This window comes from Echinops telfairi, unplaced genomic scaffold (assembly GCF_000313985.2).
Source record: "Echinops telfairi isolate 266 unplaced genomic scaffold, ASM31398v2 ScPeMD7_7417;HRSCAF=8455, whole genome shotgun sequence".
NCBI classification, from domain to species: domain Eukaryota; kingdom Metazoa; phylum Chordata; class Mammalia; order Afrosoricida; family Tenrecidae; genus Echinops; species Echinops telfairi.
The window spans coordinates 6,428,820-6,447,944 of record NW_022111317.1 but is presented as its reverse complement, the minus strand read 5'-3'; the positions used below and the strand labels follow the sequence as shown (position 1 = coordinate 6,447,944).

The 19,125-nt window shown below is 61.3% G+C and overlaps 2 protein-coding genes across 2 annotated transcripts in view; both read left to right on the top strand.

The window, feature by feature from the left end:
* The window catches only part of CCDC88B (coiled-coil domain containing 88B), a 15,759-nt gene extending 8,121 nt beyond the window's left edge, over window positions 1-7,638 (top strand). Inside the window, exons 12-24 of the mRNA XM_045297184.1 lie at window positions 1-126; window positions 211-328; window positions 1,142-1,237; window positions 1,318-1,458; window positions 1,897-2,153; window positions 2,970-3,113; window positions 3,244-3,430; window positions 3,524-3,669; window positions 3,831-3,929; window positions 4,126-4,292; window positions 4,754-4,954; window positions 5,112-5,180; window positions 7,507-7,638. The exon at window positions 1-126 is cut by the window's left edge and continues 2 nt beyond it. Of these exons, the coding sequence (XP_045153119.1) occupies window positions 1-126; window positions 211-328; window positions 1,142-1,237; window positions 1,318-1,458; window positions 1,897-2,153; window positions 2,970-3,113; window positions 3,244-3,430; window positions 3,524-3,669; window positions 3,831-3,929; window positions 4,126-4,292; window positions 4,754-4,954; window positions 5,112-5,180; window positions 7,507-7,562 (1,807 nt within the window). The 3' untranslated portion in view covers window positions 7,563-7,638. The remainder of the gene's footprint in view (window positions 127-210; window positions 329-1,141; window positions 1,238-1,317; window positions 1,459-1,896; window positions 2,154-2,969; window positions 3,114-3,243; window positions 3,431-3,523; window positions 3,670-3,830; window positions 3,930-4,125; window positions 4,293-4,753; window positions 4,955-5,111; window positions 5,181-7,506) is intronic.
* A 2,544-nt stretch (window positions 7,639-10,182) lies between these two features.
* RPS6KA4 (ribosomal protein S6 kinase A4) overlaps window positions 10,183-19,125 on the top strand; it is an 11,379-nt gene continuing 2,436 nt past the window's right edge. Inside the window, exons 1-12 of the mRNA XM_045297183.1 lie at window positions 10,183-10,314; window positions 10,423-10,494; window positions 11,168-11,386; window positions 11,473-11,588; window positions 12,059-12,166; window positions 12,315-12,395; window positions 12,490-12,593; window positions 12,707-12,857; window positions 15,875-16,039; window positions 18,227-18,355; window positions 18,488-18,621; window positions 18,706-18,887. Coding sequence (XP_045153118.1) covers window positions 10,260-10,314; window positions 10,423-10,494; window positions 11,168-11,386; window positions 11,473-11,588; window positions 12,059-12,166; window positions 12,315-12,395; window positions 12,490-12,593; window positions 12,707-12,857; window positions 15,875-16,039; window positions 18,227-18,355; window positions 18,488-18,621; window positions 18,706-18,887 — 1,516 coding nt within the window. The 5' untranslated portion in view covers window positions 10,183-10,259. The remainder of the gene's footprint in view (window positions 10,315-10,422; window positions 10,495-11,167; window positions 11,387-11,472; window positions 11,589-12,058; window positions 12,167-12,314; window positions 12,396-12,489; window positions 12,594-12,706; window positions 12,858-15,874; window positions 16,040-18,226; window positions 18,356-18,487; window positions 18,622-18,705; window positions 18,888-19,125) is intronic.

The window sequence follows — 19,125 nt, the reverse complement described above, 5'->3', positions numbered from 1 at the left end:
GCTGGACAGGGCCGTGGTGCGGGGCCAGGAGCTGGGCGCCCGGCTGGAGTGTCTGCAGCGGGAGTTGGAACAGGCCGCTCTGGAGAGGCAGGGCTGGCTTCAGGAGCAGGAGTGCCAGCACCAGAGGTGCGCAGTGCTGGGCGGGAGGCAGGGGTGGCAGGGGAGCGGGGGGGAGGAGGGGGCTGCGGGTACCAAGGCTGCTCCTGGCAGGTACCAGGGGCTGGAGCAGCGGCTGGAAGCGGAGCTGCAGGCAGCTGCCACCAGCAAGGAGGAGGCGCTGATGGAGCTCAAGGCCAGGGCTCAGCAGTTGGAGCAGGAGCTCTTCCAGGTGAGCTGCTGGCCCTGGCCACGCGGGGGCTTCTCCCCCTCCCCCGCCCACCAACTGTCCTTCCAGGCCACCCCCTTGGGCTTTGCGCCTGGATTCTCCTGGCCTCCGTATGGGCCGGGAGCAACTATGCTTGAGTCAGGAGGCTGCGTGGTGCTGCTGGGCTGCTCAGGCCGTGTGCTTTGAAGTCCCTGCGGGCTTCGACCCCCTCCCCCGCTTGTCAGAACCCTGCAGCCCCTGCTATGGGGCCCACTGTGTATTTCTTGTGCTGGAGCCATGTCTCCTAATGGTCACTGTAAGGCAGGAGATAAAGTAACGAGCACTGTGTGTGCCGAGGGGGCCCAGGGCTCAGGCCGTGTGCGTGTGTATGTTTGGCAAGTGCAGGCCATTGTCCTGGAGCTCATGGTGTAGTTAGGATAAAGACAGTGGTGGAGAGGGCAGTGACAGACTGTTGGGGGACCCCTCAGGGCTCCCGGTAGAGGGGTGGGGTAGGGCAGGCCTGCTGGATAAAGCGATGTCTAGACGGGGGCTCAGAGGAAGAGGGGGGCGGGGGCAGCATTCTCTGCTGAAGAACCAGCACAGGCAATGGCAAGGGTTTCCGCCAAGCCCGGCCGCGGAGGTCAGAAATATGGAGATTGCCAGCAGCCGCTGACGCTGCACCAAAAGTAAGGCCGTGGGCCCTCGGGGAAGGCATGCGGTGCAGGTGCTGGGCAGTGCCTGATGCTGCTGGAGGGTTAAGGGCTCACCGATGTTGGCTCCTGTGCCATCCCTGCCACCACGTCCTCCTGTGAACTCCGAGGGCTTCCCCCCTTGCAGCTTCGCCAGGGCCCCGAGAGACAGCTGGCCAGGGAGCAGGCTGGACCTCAGACCCTGGAGACCCAGAGTAACCGGCTTATTGAAGTGGAGCGAAGTGTGAGTGTGGGCTGGGGGTGGGCCTGGGTGGTGGTGGTGGTCCGGTCAGCCGGCCTCTGCCAACCCTGCCCCTCCTGCAGAACGCAGCGTTGGCGGCTGAGAAGGAGGCACTTCGGGGCCAGCTCCAGCACCTGGAGGGGCAGCTGGGCAGCATGCAGGGGCGGGCCCAGGAGCTCCTTCTGCAGAGTCAGCGTGCACAGGAGCACAGCGGGCGCCTGCAGGTGGGCACCCCCCCACGCTCACCCCCGCCTGGGGCCCCTGCTCACTCACTGCCACCCCACCCACTTTAATTATTATGTTGTGCCTCCCCAATTAACTCCCTGCCAGCAGCCCCTGATGCTTACCGTCAATCCCCAGTCACCCCGTTCTGCACCCCTTCTCCCTGCCCACGTCACCCTGTCCCTGGCCAGCCCAGCCCCCACTTTGGGGCCCCCTTTTGGTGTCCCTAGCTCTCTCCTTGCACAGTCAGCCATTAGGCTCTCCTCGGTGCCCCCAGCTCCTACCCCCAGCTCACCTGTTCCATCTCTGACTTTGACTTCTTGTCTGCTTCTCCAAGGCCTGGTGCCAGCATGGGCCTCCCTGACAGCCCTGCCTCCCCCCGCCCTCTGCCCTCAGCATCCCTGCCCCGTCCCCTCTGATCACCACCCTCTCTGTCCCAGGCTGAGAAGGCCACGCTGGAGCGGCAGGGCCAGGAGCTGCACCGGAGGCTCGGGCTGCTGGAGGAAGAGGTGCAGGCCGCCCGGCGGTCCCAGGAGGAGACGCGTGGGCAGCAGCAGGCCCTGCTGCGGGACCATGAGGCGCTGGCCCAGCTGCAGCGGCGGCAGGAGGCTGAGCTGGAAGGGCTGCTGGCCCGGCACCGAGACCTCAAGGCCAACATGCGGGCACTGGAGCTGGCCCACCGTGAGCTGCAGGGCCGGTGAGCCAGCGCCCAGCCCCCATTTCCCCCCTCCTCCGTCCATCCCACTGCCCACATGTCTCCACCCCCGGACCCCTCCACAGTACCCCTGCCATGTCCCTGCCCATCCACCTCCCCTTAGTTTTATGATCAGTGTACCCAGACATAAAGGGGGGGGGGCAGCGAGAAAGAGGAAGGCCCTCCCCCAGGTGGATGGACACACGGACTGCAGTGCAGTGGCTCAGACCTAGGAACAGCTCTGAGGAAGGCGTGGACGGGGCGGTGTTTTGCTCTGTGTGCATAAGGCCGCTATGGGTTGGAGCTGATGCCATGGAAACCACTGCTGTTGAGTGGACCTTGATCCTCGAGGCTGCCAACTTTACGGGAGCAGGTTGCCACATCGTCCTCCCTCCCACCGAGTGGCTGGCGGGCTCAAACCGCTGATGTTGTGCTTAGGGTTCTGGGCCACAGGGCTCCTCCTCCCGTTCACTGCAAGTCCGTATGAGCTCCCCACCCTTCAGAAAAAAAAAATCCAAGTCACTTTTTCATCTGTACAATAAAAGACATAGATGAATACTAGAGGGATGTTTGCCTGCTCCGGAGCTCACCTGCAGAGGGGGTTCTCTAGGGCACCCCAGATTCCTGAGTCCCCTTGCCGGGTAGGAAAGCACACCAGACAGCAGAGGCCCCTTTGCTGGAGGCCAGGCACCCCAGCTGCTGTGGCACTCCCCATACTTCCAGAGTGGGTTCCTCCTGGGGCGTGGGGCAGTGGTGGCTTTACCAGGTAGGGAGCCCTCTCAGCATTCCCCGCTTCCCGCCACCACCCGCCTCCCCCAGGCACGAGCAGCTGCAGGCGCAGCGGGCCAACCTGGAGGCGCAGGAGCTGGCGCTGCTGGCCGAGCGGGAGCGCCTCATGCAGGACGGGCACCGGCAGCGGGGCCTGGAGGAGGAGCTGCGGCGCTTGCAGAGCGAGCATGACAGGTGCCAATCGGGGGGCTCAGGGGGCTCGCCTGGACAGTGGCTCCGGTCCCTGCCCCTGCGGGGTCCGGCGTCGCGTCGCCCCCTCTCCCTGGCCCTTGGACAGCAGCTTGCGCCCCTTGGGCTTCTGCAGAGCCCAGCTGCTGCTGGCGGAGGTGTCGCGGGAGCGCGGGGAGCTGCAGGGCGAACGCGGGGAGCTACGGGGCCGCCTGGCCCGGCTGGAGCTGGAGCGGGCGCAGCTCGAGGCGCAGAGCCAGCGACTGCGCGAGTCCAACCAGCAGCTGGACTTGAACGCCTGCAGGCTGACCACGCAGTGTGAGGTGTGTGGGGCCCGGGCCTGGGCTGGCGGGGTGGCAGCACAGTCTGGGCCCTGCGCCTACCGCCTTGACCTATCCCGCTGCCGCCTATGCCAGCTGCTGACCCAGCTGCGGAGCGCCCAGGAGGAGGAGAACCGGCAGCTGCTGGCGGAGGTGCAAGCCCTGAGCCGGGAGAACCGGGGGCTTCTGGAACGTAGCCTAGAGAGCCGGGACCACCTGCACCGGGAGCAACGAGAGTACCTGTGAGCACCCTGGGGGTGCCCGAGAGGGTCCTGAAGGCACTCTGGCTGGGGAGAGCCTCAGGGAGGTTCCGGCAAGAGGGCTGGGCTGCCCAGGGTGCCTGGCTGTACCGTGTGTACCTGCCAACACCCGGGAGCCCCCAGCCTCGTGTCCACCCTGCCAGAGTCCAGCTGAATGCCCTGCGCCGGGAGAAGCAGAAACTGGTGGAGAAGATCATGGATCAGTACCGAGTGTTGGAGCCTGGGCCCCTGCCCCGGACCAAGTGAGCAGCCCCCACTCCCAAGGCCAGGGCCTCTTTTTACCCCACCCCCCTGCCTGCTCTCTGACCCCCAGCTCAGGGTCAGCCCCAGTGAGGGTTCCCCTGGCCTTGGTCTCCCCTCCACCCCCCCAACCCTCATGGACCACCTTTCCCATCTTCTACCTCATTCTTATCACCTCTCGTGCCCTCTTGCCCCCAGGAAGGGCAGCTGGCTGGCAGACAAGGTGAAGAGGCTGATGCGACCCCGGCGGGAGGGGGGCCCCCACATGGGGCCACGCCTGGGGGCCGATGGGACTGGCAACCCCCTGATCCTGGGGGGCCCCCTGGAGACGGAGCTCCCCGAGGGCAGGGAGGCAGACGGGACAGGTGGGTCTGGGAGCTAGGTGACCAGGATGGTCACTAACCTGTGTCTTCCTGCCCCTACCTGCCTCTTGCCTCTGTCTGCTCTTTCCTGTCACCTGCCCGGGCATCTTCAGTACCCTTTGTCTGGGGCCTCCTGGTTGCACTGCCCACCTGCCCCGGCCTACCCTGTTTTTAGTGGTGGCTGGGGCCTCTGAGAAGGGGTGAGCTCTAGGGAGAGGCCATTTACCCCAGGCAGCAGGTGAGGAAACAGAGGCCAAGAGAGTGCCTGGCCAGTCACATGGTCACATGGCTAGTGAGTGCCAGGGCCAGGGCAGGGCCCAGCCTCTGCATGGTGAGGGCACCACACTGATTCCTGTAACTTTCTGCTAGATCGCTGGCCCTGCAGCCGCCTCTCCACTCCTCCTGGAGGCCACCCTGGACCATGCCTGCACTCTCCTGACCTCTCCTGTTGGGTGCTTTTACAGGACTCCCCTCCCCAGCACCCATTCGCCGGGCACAGAGTTCCCTGTGCCTTGGGGATGTGGCCGGTGGACAGCGCCGAAAACTCAGTTCCAGGTTCCCTATTGGACGAAGCTCTGAGTCGTTCAGCCCAGGGGACACCCCCAGGCAGCGATTCCGCCAGCGAAGGCCAGGCCCCCTGGGGGCACCGAGTCCCCAGGGCAAAGGTAGGGAACCAGGGGTCCAGCTCGCTGCTGGCCCCCCACTATCTCCTTGGGGGAGGGCAGCTTCCTTCCTGCTCTGTGTCTTTTCACAAGCCCCACCCACTTACACCCTGGTCCCAATGGCCCAGTGGCTACCTTGTGTGCCCCCCATCCCCCACAGGACCAGGTATGGAATGGGATGGCTCTGTCGAGACCCTGGCGGAGCACGAAGCCAACGTCAGCGGAGAGGGTGAGTGGGGGCTGGAAGGAGAAAACTCAACCTAAACCCACCCAGAAACACTCACTGCCACCCAGTGGATTCCAAGTCACAGGGGCTTATAGGACAGGGTAGATCTGCCCCCGGGGGCTTCCAAGACTGGAACGCTGTTCGTCTGGGTAGACTAGAGAAACGAAATTCATAGACACTCAATTTGTGTATAAGAAAGAGCTTTATGTACAAGAGCAATTGAATAGTGAGAAAACATCCCAGACCAGTGCAGATCAAGTCCGTACGTCCGATATCAGCCCCTATGTTCGATACCAATCCACAAAGTCCTCTTCAGACTCATGAAGCACATGCAATGACACCGAATGCAGGAAGATCACAGGCCAGTGGGTGGGAAGTCTTGTGGATCCAGTGGCGTTGTAAGCATCTCAGCGCTGGCAGAGGTCTCCACGGGGCTTCTCCAGCTCCCAGGGCTCTGGCTGCATCAGGGTAGCTTCATGTGGCTTCTCGTCAGGAATGTCTCCCTGGCTGTGCTCCGGTGTCCCACCTCCAGAGAGCTATTTATCTCCGTAGTGCCTCCAAATGAGGTCATCAAGCTATGACCCGATTGACAGGCTAGACTCCACACCTTTACTCTGAATCCTCAAATTGACAACAGATTATGTAGCTACCACAAATTCCTTACCAGTGCAGAAAGCCTCGTCTTTCTCCTGACGAGCAGCTGGTGGTTTCAAACTGTCAGTCTTATGGTTACAAGCCCAATGGCTCTTGGGGGGCCGGAGGGGGGTGGGTTATTCACTAGGCCCGGGGCACCTGAGAGACCTAGCCCATCAATTTGCTTATCTGACAAATAAGCAAATGGATGAAGCTTTACTACATGCCAGTCCTGGTGCTAGCTACCTCCTGGTAGGGGCGGGAAGGCAGTAAGCCAACAGGAGCCACGTGGCACCATTGTCAGTGCGAGAAGGGGCTGGTGAAGTTCATTCCCACGACCTGTGCTGCTCTTAGGCTCGCTGGTGGTGCCATGGGGTAGGGCTGGGTTGGCTCGGGGAGGTGGTAGTGAGTTAGCATGGACTCGACGGCAGTGAGTTTGGGTTTTGTTTCTTTAACTCGGTATGCCTCTGCTGTTGTCTCAACAAGTAGTCAGTGTACCGAGCTTTGGCACGAGCTGAATGGCATCACGTTCAAGGCCTGAGGCCCGGCAGTCACCCGTCTGCCCTCTCAGTTGATTTCAGTTCTGAGGGCAGCATTTCAGGGGCTCGGTAGTCCAGCACTGGGCAGCACTACTCTGAAATATTGCCGCTCAAATGAAACAGAACGAACTCATTGCCATCGGGTCGGTCCTGACTCACGGCGACCCTACAGCACGGGGTATTCTCAGAACTGCCCCTGTGAGCTTCTGAGACTCTCTTTTAAATGAAAAGACCATTGTATTGGGGGCTCTTACAGCTCATAATAATCCATGCATCAATTGTACCAAGCATATCTGTACATATGTTGCCATCATCATTTTCTAAACATTTACTCCTACTGCGCCCTTATTATCAGTCCTGAGACTGTAAGTCTTGACGGAAGTAGAAAACCTGGTCTTTCTTCTGCAGAGCTGCTGGTGGTTTTGAACTACAGACCTGGCATCTAGCAGCCCAACGAGTAAACCCACTATCCCACCAGGGTTCTTTCATTGTCCCTAAGGGTCCCAAATGGCAACTCCACATGACCCAGGAGCTCTGTCCCACAGGATTTTCTCGGCAGCAAGCTTTCTGGGCAGGAGGTCCTGGTGTCGAGGTGGTTAAACTCAGCGGCCAGCTGGAAGGCTGACGTTTGCACCAGCCACTGGCTCGGTGGGACAAAGACCTGGTGGTCTCCGGGGAAGTCCTGCTCTGTCCTGAAGGGCTGCCACAAGTCAGCAACGCCTGGAGGGCAGTGGGGCTTCTCCCCGGAGGATTTGCTGGGTGGGTTGAAGTCGTCAAGCTCCAAGTCAAGCTGCCAGGCGGGCAACTGAGCACCCTGTATGCCACCAGGGCTCCTGGCTTAGAATATTCGCAGGTGGTAAAGGGCTGGGAGAAAAGGGGAGAGCGAGGGGGAGGGGGTTTTAGGGGTGAGCCTCACAGCAGAGGTGGCAGATTGGAGGGGGGCAGCGGAGTGAGAGTTTCAGGCCTTATTTTTGTGTCTGGGAACAGCATTCCAGGCAAGGAGTGGCAGCCTGCATTTGATCTGGGGACAGGGAGTGGGGGAGAGTGGAGGACGGTGGTTGGGGGTGAGGTGGGGTGGGGAGCTAGGGCAGGCCTGCGGAGGCCTGTGGAGAGGGTCCTTCTTTGTGAGGGGGCCTGAGCTGAGCCTTTCCTTGCAGGGCCTGAGGAGCCGGAACCAGAGAAACGCCCCCTCGCCGCTTCCCTCAGTCAGTGACATGGCATGGCTGGGGACCACTTCAGCATTACCCTCTCGCCGCTGGAGTGTTGGTGGCACCTCCCGCCAGCCCAAGAGCTTGGGCAGCCTGGGTGCCCAAGGGGAGTCCGTGTCCAGGGAGGCGCTAAAGCAGAGCTGGGACAACCTTGGAGACCAGGGACATGGCCATCTCTTGAGAGCTTGCCAGGGTCCCCGCTCAGTCCCTGGGCCATCCTCTCTGAGGAGGCGGTCTTCTGCCCGGTCCCGGCGAGGGGCAGATTACCACTCGCAGGGGTTACCTGTGCCCCGGGTTCACTTTGGAGCTGGGACGGCAGGGGTGTGAGAATAAAGTGGGGTGGAGAATAAAGTGTCCTGTCTTCTGACTGTGCAGAGGGTGGCCCAGGCTAGGAGGGGTCAGCAGAGGGCATTCACTAGGGGAGACCAGCCTTAGATGGGCCCAGCTGGGCTTGCCGGGGCCTAAATGTCCCAGTGGGAGGTGAGGGGGACATTCTGGGTAGCAGGTGGCAAGTCTCCGACAGTTGGTGAGACCCGAGGCTTCGGCCCTGCCTCTTTCTAAAAGGCAGGGGTCTGTCAGCCCCAGTGACCCTGCCCTGCCCCTTCCAGGCTACCCTCTCTCACTTCAGTCTCCCCACATTTGCATCCTCTCTCCCCTAGCCCTGTGGGGCTCTAGCCCCTCCCCAAGGAGCTCACAGCCTGGTGAGGTGCCAGTTAGTGCCACAGGCTACTGTGTGGGGGTGTGGGAGGGGTGTGGGGGTGGAGGACCCAGGAGTTGGGAGGAACCCAGGGCCCAGAAGACACCAGGGAAGGAGGGCAGTTAGGCTGGGTAGCCAGGGGTGACTCTGGGACTTTCACTGAGCGGAAGCAGTCTGGCCTTGGCCTCTGGCTGCTCTTGAACCTGGGGTGGACAGTCAGTGAGGGTGGGTTGGCAAGGGCAGTCCTCCCGCCCTCCCAAGGTGATCACTTTGGGGAACTCTCAGCTTTTCCCTTTTGGGTGGAGGGGGGCGGGCAGTGAGTGTGGTGAACTCTCCTGGAATCCAGCTGGGCTGAGGAGCAGAACCCCTCTCCCACTGCAGTCTTTCCTGTGGGGGCTTCCAGTTGCCAGGGAGGAGAGACCAGGGAGCTGCTTGCCTCTGAAGGCTACCCAGGGGTTCTGGTCTAGTGGAGAAAGGGGCCTATCTTGTGAGTCTTTCACCCATCTAGTGGGCTACATGTTGGGCTGTTAACAAGGTCAGCAGTTTAAATCCACTAGTCACTCCTTGGGTAGGAGATGAGGCTGTCTGCTCCTGTCAAGACTGACAGCCTTGGAGACTCACAGGGGCAGTTCTACTCTGTCCTCTGAGAAAGGAATCCACTCGATGACTGTGAGTTTTGGAGTTTTATCTGGTCCCTAAGGAGCTCTGGAGGAACCCAGCCATTCAAATCCGCCAGCTGCTGTGTGGGAGATAGATGAGGCTTTCTACTCCCCTAAAGAGTTACAGTCTAGGGGACCCACAGGAGCAGTCCCACTGTCCTGTAGGGATGGCTGTCCGCATTGACTTGATGGCAGTGAGTTTTTGAAGGAGCCCTGGGGGGCGCTGCTGAGTAAGCATTGGACTAACAAGCTAGCAGGAAGGTCTCACTAGCCACTACCAGGATGAAAGAAGAGGATTTCTGCTCCGGTAAAGTTCTGCAGCCTCAGAGGGTCGCTATGAGTCGGCAGGGACCCTCTGATGTGTGTTTGCGTTCTGGACCCTGGGCTGGGTGCTTGAAGTGTGTGCCGCACTGGGAGGGCTTCTGAGGGGGTGGGGCAGAAGCTCACCTGCCTGTCCACTCCGAGAAGGGATGCAAGGCACTCAGGCAGCCACACTGGGCTCCCTCTGGGGACACGGAGGAATGATGGCTGGTGCCTAGAGACAGGGCTTGGCCCTGGGGGGAGGCAAAGGTCCCCACATGTCTGCAGAGGCAAGTCCACAAGAGAGCAGGTCTTGGATGTTTGTCTGGGAGGTGCAGGTTGGGAGCTGGGGTCTGGTGGTCCCACTGACCATGGGCTGGGTAGGGCTGCCGGTGCTCTGGGTGGCGGTCAAGCTGAGTCAGAGGTGCAGGGCTGAGCAGCTGTGTTGGATGAAGGTGGCTATGTCAAGGGGTTACACAGAGCCCCCCATCGTCCCTCTTGTTGAGGCCATGTGGTCACTGAGGGAGGGAGGGAGGGGGCTGCTTTTGCTGTGGCCTAACCAAGTCCGGTGGTCACTACGAGGTTGCCCTCCGGCTGTACTCTGGAAGGGATGGCGCTAGAATACCTCCCAGACCCGCCTCCCTTGAGGCACAGGGTCTAGGTGTCCAGGGCCCAGGCATCAGCAGGCCTCCTGGCACAGGCAACCCCAATAGAGGCTCCTGGTTATCTGGGACTCCAGGTGTGGCTCCCCAAGGGGGTCTCAGATTCCTCTGGAGGGTTGCAAGCCCCCCTCCCCACCCCACCCAGATGGACAACCCTGACACCTGCCCCCACGCAGGGAGACAGGGCCGCCCCCGCCCACTGCAGCCCGGCACTGGCTGTCACGTTCCAGCCGCCTGACTCAGGCAGCCTCCGGGCGGGGAGCTGAGAGGCGGCGCCCGCCTGGGGCCGGAGGCGGCACCAGGAAGCGCCCGCCCCGACCCGAGCCGCCATGTAACCGGCGCCGCCCGGAGCCCGAGCAGTGCGGGCCCAGCCACCCGCCCGCCATGGGGGACGAGGACGAGGACGAGAGCTGTGCGGTGGAGCTGCGGATCACAGAAGGTGGGGCGGGAGCCGAAAGGGACGCCGGGTGGCTGTCGCGGGGCGGGGGCGCGGAGGGCGAGCTGGGAGGGGCGCGATCGGCGCACTGATTCGTCCCTTTGCCCACAGCCAACCTCACCGGGCATGAGGAGAAGGTGAGCGTGGAGAACTTCGAGCTGCTGAAGGTGCTGGGCACGGGAGGTGAGGACCCCCGACCCCTGGGCAGGTGTCCCAGGCTCCGTGCCCCTGGGCGTGCTGGGCCACAAACCTGCCCGGCCGCGGCCAGGCCACCAGGAAGGCCCCCCACCCTTTCCCGGCACAACTGCCTGGCTTACCCCGCCCCGCCCTGCTAGGGTTTGCATGCCCTCTCCCAGGGCTGGCCCCACGGTGACACGGCACCTCCCTGTGAGGTCCTGTGCGTGCATGCCCCCTCCCCTGCTCTAGGGCCTCGCAGCCCTCCTAATGATTTGCACAGCATCACCCCCATCTCCTGCACTGCCCCTCCCCCGTTTTGCAAACTCCGGATCCCTGCTTTACCCAGCCCTCCACGCGCACCTCGGCCTCCCTACCTTGGAAATGCATCCTCTTCCCACAGGTTTGCGCATGCCCAGCCCCAACCCTGCAGCTGCAGGCCTCCTGGGCGTGCGTGCTCCCCGGCCTGGGGTGTCCATCCCTGCCCCAGTTTGGCAGAGCTACCTTCTTGGCGTTTGCACACTTCTCCCAGGTCTTTGCACACCTACCTAGGACCCCAGCTCCTACCCTTGACTTGCATACCCTCCAGGGTTAGCTTCGCCCTCACCCCCGCCACCCCACCCCGACGTCTGCAGCGCTCTCTGCTCACAGCCCACTTTCCACCCACTCGCTGCTCCCACAGCCTACGGGAAGGTGTTCCTGGTGCGGAAGGCGGGCGGGCACGACGCGGGAAAGCTGTACGCTATGAAGGTGCTACGCAAGGCAGCGCTGGTGCAGCGCGCCAAGACGCAGGAGCACACGCGCACTGAGCGCTCTGTGCTGGAGCTGGTGCGCCAGGCGCCCTTCCTGGTCACGCTGCACTATGCCTTCCAGACTGACGCCAAGCTGCACCTCATCCTGGGTAAGGCCCCCCGGGCTGGAGTGGGGGCTGGTATAGTCACCCCAACGAGGCTCTCTCTGATCCCCTCTGCCTGCCCCCCACCCCAGACTATGTGAGCGGCGGGGAGATGTTCACCCACCTCTACCAGCGCCAGCACTTCAAGGAGGCTGAGGTGCGCGTGTACGGGGGCGAGATTGCGCTGGCCCTGGAGCACCTGCACAAGGTGGGCGAGGCCCCAGCCACCTGTGATGGTTGCCCTTGTGGAAGGTCTGGGTCTGGTAACAGGTCCCAAAGGGGACGCTCCAGAAATGCCCTGGAGCGGGGTGCCTCCACTGCTTCTCGGGCCGCAAGGAAGAAAGGCCTTAGCACAGCCTGCAAGGGCGAGTTCTCTCTCCACCAAGGGGCTTTCCTCTTACGGGGTGCTCGCCCTGAACTTCCTCAATCCCCAACCTCAAGGGCTCCGTACCAGGCTCGCTGGGGTTATTCCCTATAGCCTCTCCTTGCTTTGCTTCTTAGACTGGTTCTGATGCTGACCTGCTCCTATCTCTGGGGTTGCTCTGCATGCAGGGGGTCTTGCTCAGGGACTTCCTTCTGGGCGCCTCCTTGTCCGGAGGGAGCCTCATGGGGACGCGGGTGGGGTGCTGGACCCTAGAGGCCAGGGCAAGACACTCAGAAGCCTTCTCGCCCTGCCAGCTGGGCATCGTCTACCGAGACCTGAAGTTGGAGAACGTGCTGCTGGACTCAGAGGGCCACATCGTGCTCACTGACTTCGGGCTGAGCAAGGAGTTTCTGACAGAGGAGGTGAGGGTGGCTCTGGGATCCACCTGCAAGATCCTCGACCCCGGAGCTGCCTGCAGGAGGCTCACACTGCCCGCACCCCTGCGCACATGCGCACGCGCACACACAAGGGCAGCCTCGGATGCCTAATGGCGCCCTTTCGCTCTGACAGAAAGAACGCACCTTCTCCTTCTGCGGTACCATCGAGTATATGGCCCCCGAAATCATCCGCAGCAAGGCGGGCCACGGCAAGGTGGGCTGGCGGCTGCAGGAGCGGTGGGGGCCCCCCCGCGGTGGTGGGGCAGGCGGCCCTGCAGGGCCTGACGCTGGGCGCGCCTCCCCCATAGGCGGTGGACTGGTGGAGTCTGGGCATCCTGCTCTTCGAGCTGCTGACCGGGGCCTCGCCTTTCACGCTGGAGGGGGAGAGGAACACGCAGGCCGAGGTGTCCCGGTGAGGAAGGCTAGACGTGGCGGTGGCCGAGGGCCGGGGGCCTGCCTGGGCAGAGCTGTGGTGGTGGTGGGGAGGGGGCTCGCCGCCCCTGACGCCCCCCCCAATCCTCCCAGACGGATCCTGAAGTGCTCCCCTCCCTTCCCCCCTCGGATCGGGCCTGTGGCGCAGGACCTGCTGCGGCGGCTGCTTTGCAAGGACCCCAAGAAGCGGCTGGGGGCGGGGCCCCAGGGGGCACAGGAAGTCAAGAACCACCCCTTCTTCCAGGTGAGGGTCAGCCTCTGGGTCCCCTAGGCAAGCCTTGGCCCAGGAGGGAGGGGCTGAGCCTGGCCACTGGCCCCTGATTTCACACACACACACACACACACCTGGAGTCATCCTGTCACACATTCCCATTGGGATACTACAGGTCCCCCTCCCAAGGAGAGAAATTTCAGGCCTTGGCGTCTGGGCAGTAGGGACCTGGCAATGGGTCAACCAGTCCTCCCCCTGGGCAGGATTAGGGGAGGGGAGGGAGTGCTCCTGAGAGCACAGAAAATGACGTCCAGTGGTTGGCACAGAGCCCAGGTGTCCTTGGGGTCCAAGCCAGTCATACAAATGACACCCCCCGCCCTGTGCGCCCCCCGGTTTCAGTTTGTTTTTGGGCAGGCTGAGTCCCCTCCACTCAGATGGCCAGCATGGAACCCATGTGGGTCTCTGCTCACTCTTTCAGACAGAGAGCCGCCTCCCTGTGAGCCTGCACTGGCTCCTATAGGCTTCCTCAGGTACTGCGCCCCACTGGCGCCCAGCGGGCGGAACCCTGTGCCCCTCCACGGTGTGCTAGCCCCTGGCCTGCGTTTCTCCACGTAACCCTCAGAGCCCCTCACCGCTGTAGGTGAGGAAGCCTATGCTGCCACCCCTGCGGTTCTGACCCCATGGCTCAGAGCAGAACGCTCCCAAGGTCTCTCAGCTATCTCAGCTTGCTCCTGGGAAGCAGCTGGTGGGTTTGACCTCTGACCTTCCGGTTAACAGCTCAAGAGGTTCAGGTAGAAGAGGTTGTTGGCTCCAGCTCACCGAGTCCTGAAGGGATGGGGCTTAGATTCAAAGCCAGGATGAAGGGCTGGCAGGTTGTGGGCAGGGGTGGGGAACCGTGTTTGGAGGTTGGCAGCCTCGTTCGAGGGCCATCGTTAACCTCCCCTCAGGTGATGGCGTGGAGGGGTTCGGAGCCCCCAGTGGCTCCGAGGGAGAAAGTCGGGCCTTTCTATTCCAGTAAAGAGTTGCGTTTTGGGAAACTGGCAGGGGCAGTTCCACCCTGTCCATGAGTCAGGATCGACTCGGCGGCAGTGGGTTTGGTTGGGATTGTTTGGAAGGCTTCTCTCTGGCCAGGGGTGGGATGGTAGCTGCTACTGATGCCCTGGACTGGGGGCTGTGCCCTTCAAGACTGCGGTCCTCTGTCGGTATCCGATTTGCCATTGGTCTGCCAGGATAACCAAGCGCCCTTTGATGGGCACGTGTATGAGGCCCCTAAGGCGCCCTGGTGCAGTGCTGCGGGCTGGCCCTTGGGTTTGGGTTGCTGGGTTCCTGGGGGCGTAAATGATTTGTACTTGGCTACTGACCTTGTGGGATCCCCCTCAGTGTTGCTGGGAAGGAACGACAAGGGTGATCAGAGCCCAGGGAATGTGCTGGAGCAGTCCTTCCTAGTCCATAACACACGGGGGCGCCCTGGGTCAGGCGGACTTGACGCTAAGTGGTGTGGACCGGTTGTTATTAGGGGCCAGGTGCCGCGCTTCCTACATTTCCAGGACCACCTCCTTGAGTGTCCCCAACCATACCAGCCAGAAGGGGCCTAGCAATGCTGTGTCAGACAGGGATCCCGTCTGCAGGGTGGGAAGAGAGGAAGTGGTGAGGGGTGTCGAGTTCCTTCAGTCAGTTCCCTAAACCTCCCCTGAATGCCTGTCAAGCTCTCTGCTGGGTGCTGGCAGCAGGCTGACCTGTCCCCCCCCCCCATCCCCCCCAGAGGGACTCCAAGGCCTTCACGCTTTGACGCTGGGCAGGGGTCTTGCTCTCAATTCTGCCGTCTCTCTGGGGGGAGCACTTCTGAGACCTCTGGCCCTGGCGGCAGAACCGGGGGATCTTTAAGTCTGTCTCAGGCCTCCTGGCTTTAAGGGATACAAAATCTAGCTCGAAATGGTGGGGTCGGTTGGGATAGGATTTGGCTGCGAATAACAGGCCACTGGGATGAACAGTGGCTTCCACAACAGCAGAAGAGGTTGATGATTCTTTTGTCTCACATCAAGGCCAGGGCTGCCGTGGTCTCCTTGGGACTCCACGTTCCTTTTTTTCCCTCTCTGGTGCTTCTCCATTCTTAGCACGGAGGCGGAATCTCCAGCCTTGCCTCATGGCCCAAGAGGGCTGCTGGAGCTCTGGCCATTTAGGTTACTCGCCAGGCAGGAAGCAGGAGGAAGAAGGATGGAAAGGACAAAGAAGGCACTTGGCAGCTGTCCGTCCGTCCCCCCCCCCCTCCCGCTTTTGAGGCTCTTTCTCTGGAGTCCTATCATTTTGCCTTACACGTGACTGGTCATCCATCCCTCACTGCAAGGAAGTTCAGACAAGATTATCTTTTGGTTGGGTTGATGGCTCCTTGGGGCACAATGGGTGTTATGTTGCTCAGGAAGACAGGGAGATTGGGTGCTGGACTGCAATGAGCAGACTGTCACACTGACTGACACTGAAAGGGTGTCCTGGTAGCATAGCACAGTTTGCGACCACCAGCTCCAAGGGAGAAAGACCCAGCTTTCTAGTCCCATAAAGAGCTGCAGTCTCAGAAGCCCACAGGGGCAGTTCTACCCTGCCCTATAGGGTCACTGTGAGGCAGGCAGGGAGTTTGTTTTTGTTTAGCGTTTTTGGCTCCCATACATGAAAGCTCCAAGGGATGGGATCCGGCTTCAGGCAAGGCTGCATCCAGGTGCTCAAACTGTGTCTTTAGGAATCTCATGGTCTCTCAGTTCTGCTTTGCTTCAAGGGGCTTTTACCCTAGACCCCGAGGTTCCCCTAGGGGTTCCAGGTTTACATCCTCCCAGATAGCAAAGAGGGGTGTATTTTGCATACTAATCCTCTGAAAAGTCTCAAGTGACCAAGCCTGGTGGAATGCTGCTTCTCCCAGGGAACACAGGACCCTGTTACCCAAAAGAGGGGAACGGAAGTCCGGGAGAGCAGCGTCCTCCCTCGCCCAGGAGTTGCACAGCAAGGCTGATCTGTGTGCAGTTCCCATCCTTAACCCCCACCTCCAATTCCCTTTTCCCCAGGGCCTGGATTGGGCTGCTTTGGCAGCCAGGAAGATTCCGGCCCCATTCCGGCCCCAGATTCGCTCGGAGCTGGACGTGGGCAACTTCGCGGAGGAATTTACGAAGCTAGATCCGGTCTACTCGCCCTCAGGCAGCCCTCCCCCTGGGGATTCACGCATCTTCCAGGTGAGGGTGAGCTCAGGAGGACACAGGTGCAGGAGGACACAGGTACCCTGGATGACCTGTGGGTACCACACAGGCACAGTGTCCAGCCAAGACTCAGCATCCCCTGGCCCAGGCTCTACCCTGTCTCAGAATTTCATTGCTAAAACAAAAAACAAACACCCTGCCTACCTCCCACCCCATGGCTGTCTAGTGGACTAGAACTGCCCCATATGGTTTCCAAGCCTGTATGTAAATCTTTACAGAAGCAGACTACCACATCTGATCCTGTGGAGTGGCTGGTGGGTTTGAACTGCTAACCTTTTTGGTTAGCAGCCAAGCGCTTACATATGGTGCCACCAGGGCAAATCCTGACCCAGCTTTCTTGCCAAATGTCTATGCAGCACTCCTCATAGCCCTGGCCCTTCCACCCCAGCTCCTCTTCTTCTCTGTAGTAGCAGAGGGGTCTCCTAACACACAAGCCAGTGAGTGCCCTCCCCTCCTCAGTCTTTAGGCTCCGCCTCCCAAGCCTTCCTAGGGAGACAAGTTCTCACTGGTGCCTGGAGCTGTCATTCACAGACCCAGCTACCCAAGGACATGGCTTTGAACTCAAGCGTTCCATTACACGTTGTGTAAATTTCCCTCTAGCCATCCGATCTCTTTGTTGTTATGTAAAAACATCCCTTTAAATCATCCAGGCGCTAAATGCGGTCTGCTGGGATGCTGCGCACACCCACCCCTTGGCAGGCCAGCCGATGTGCCCTCCCACAGTGGTAGAAGTCCAGGCCTGCTGGACAATCCCTTTGCTCAGGACTCGGGGTCCCGAGGGGGCCCTGGCTCAGAGCCCTAGTCTCAATGCTCAAACCTCTCCCACTTGCTGCCTCAGCGGCATTGACCTGCTCAGAGCTCCCAGTGTATAGCTCAGGGCCTTTGATCATGCTTAGTGGTCCACTGGGCTAGCTTCTCTCAGGTCTGGTGTCCAGCGCTGCACCCCCCCCCCCCCCCCCCCCCCCCCCACCCCCCCCCCCCCCCCCCCCCCCCCCCACTCTAGGCAGCCTTCCCTGCTCCCCCGCCCTCCCTGGTTCCCCTGCCTCTTCTCAGGTGGCCCAGCCCTTTGCAGCTGACACCCCCTGAGCACGTTGAATCCTGACAACTCAATCGAGACTCCTCCCACTGGTCCAGACGTTTCCAGAGGGCAGGGAGTGTGTGTGTAATGTCTCTGTCCCCAAGTCCGGCGGAGGGTCCCGAAATGTCCCATTCATGTACAACAAGAATAGATCAGTGTCTACTATGACGTGACGTATCTCCTCGACGCACTTAGAGGTGACAGGTCTATTTGGGGGTCCCTCATCCCCTGTCACACACAAGGAGAAAGCTCTTTCTTGTGAACTGACCCTTGTCACTTCCATTTGCCCACCTGATGATTCAGGACGTCTCACCGTATGCCAGGCTCAAACCTGGCCAGTGGGGACGTAGCAGTGAGCCAACCAGATAACGATGCCACCTGGGGGGCGGGGGCTGTGTCTGGTGCACAGCAGGGATGCATTTTTTTTTCCTGGAGAAAACAACACCTTGGTTAAAATTAAGATGAGCCCTGGTGCCATAGTGGTTACCTACTGGGCAGCTAACCGCCAAGGTCAGCGGTTCGAAATCGCCAGAGACTCCTTGGGAGAAAGAGAGGCTTTCTATTCCCATAAAGAGTTACAGTCTCGGAAACCCACAGGGACACTTCTACCCTGTCCTATGGGGTCGCTGTGAGTTGGTGTCTACTCGGTGGCAGTGAGGTGGGGGAGGAGTTCGAAGTACCTTGGGAAATCCAGCGACCAGGACAGGAATCTTCCAGAAGGTTAGAGATTCCCTTTGGGAGTCTCTTTGCCCTTCCTTGAGAGGAGGCCGGAGCGAGATTTCAAGGGGGGCAGGGTTTTCTGCTCAGGGGCCAGAGAAGACTCTTCCAAGGTAAGCGAGTACCCTGTCAGGTCTCAGGGCTTCCCTGCACCCTGGCACCCCATCCATCATTCCCCGTGCATGCCAGGCCCTGCCCAGGGGCCCTGGTGGGAAAGCAGGAAGTACAACCTGGTGAGAACGGGTGTGGACAACAAGTTTTTACAGCGGGAGGTAGAATAAGAGGTGCCCATCACTCCTGTGTGACCCAGACACCCCACGGGGAACCCCAGCCCCCTGCTGCCCATCCACCCTCCCCCTCCCCCACAGGGGTACTCCTTCGTAGCGCCGTCCATCCTGTTTGACCATAACAACGCGGTGATGACCGATGTGCTGGCGGCACCCGGAGCTGGAGAGCGGCCCGGCCGGGCAGCCGTGGCCAGGAGCGCCATGATGCAGGTGGGCAGGACCAGGGTGGGGGTGGGGCAGCTGTGCTAGGGGTCATGACTTGAGGTGTGACCTCAGTAAAGGCCCAAGCCCCTCTTAAGTGCCTCCCCCACCCCACACGCTAATGCGCCCTTTTGCCTCCAGGACTCGCCCTTCTTCCAGAAGTACGAGCTGGACCTGCGGGAGCCCGCGCTGGGCCAGGGCGGCTTCTCCGTGTGTCGCCGCTGCAGCCAGCGCCAGAGCGGCCAAGAGTTCGCGGTCAAGATCCTCAGCCGCAGGTGGGCAGGGCTTGGCAGAGCGGGGTCGGGGGAGCGTGGGGGAGGGGGTTCGGTGGCCCTGACCGCGGCCGGCCTGCCCCTCAGGCTGGAGGCCAGCACGCAGCGCGAGCTGACGGCCCTGCGCCTGTGCCAGTCACACCCTAACGTGGTGAAGCTGCACGAGGTGCATCAGGACCAGGTAAGTAACACCTTATGGGGCGGGGTGCAGGGCGCGACCCAAGAGGCGAGGTGCGGGTCGGGGACGCCGTGGCGGCCAGGAGGTGGAAGTGGGATCGGAGGGAAGAAGGGTTGAAAGCGGTGCCCAAGGGAATGGAATTCGAGGTGCACACGGGGTAGGATTTGCTAGGGATGGGGGTTGACGGAGGCCAGGGGCGGGGCTTGGAAAACTGACCTACAGGCTTGCGGATTTTCTTTGGGGTGGTGGCGCGTGAGCCCCGAGGCCAGGGTTTGGGGGCCGAAGGAAGAGGGTGGGGGCAGTATGCGGCTTGAGGGGGCGGGACCCGG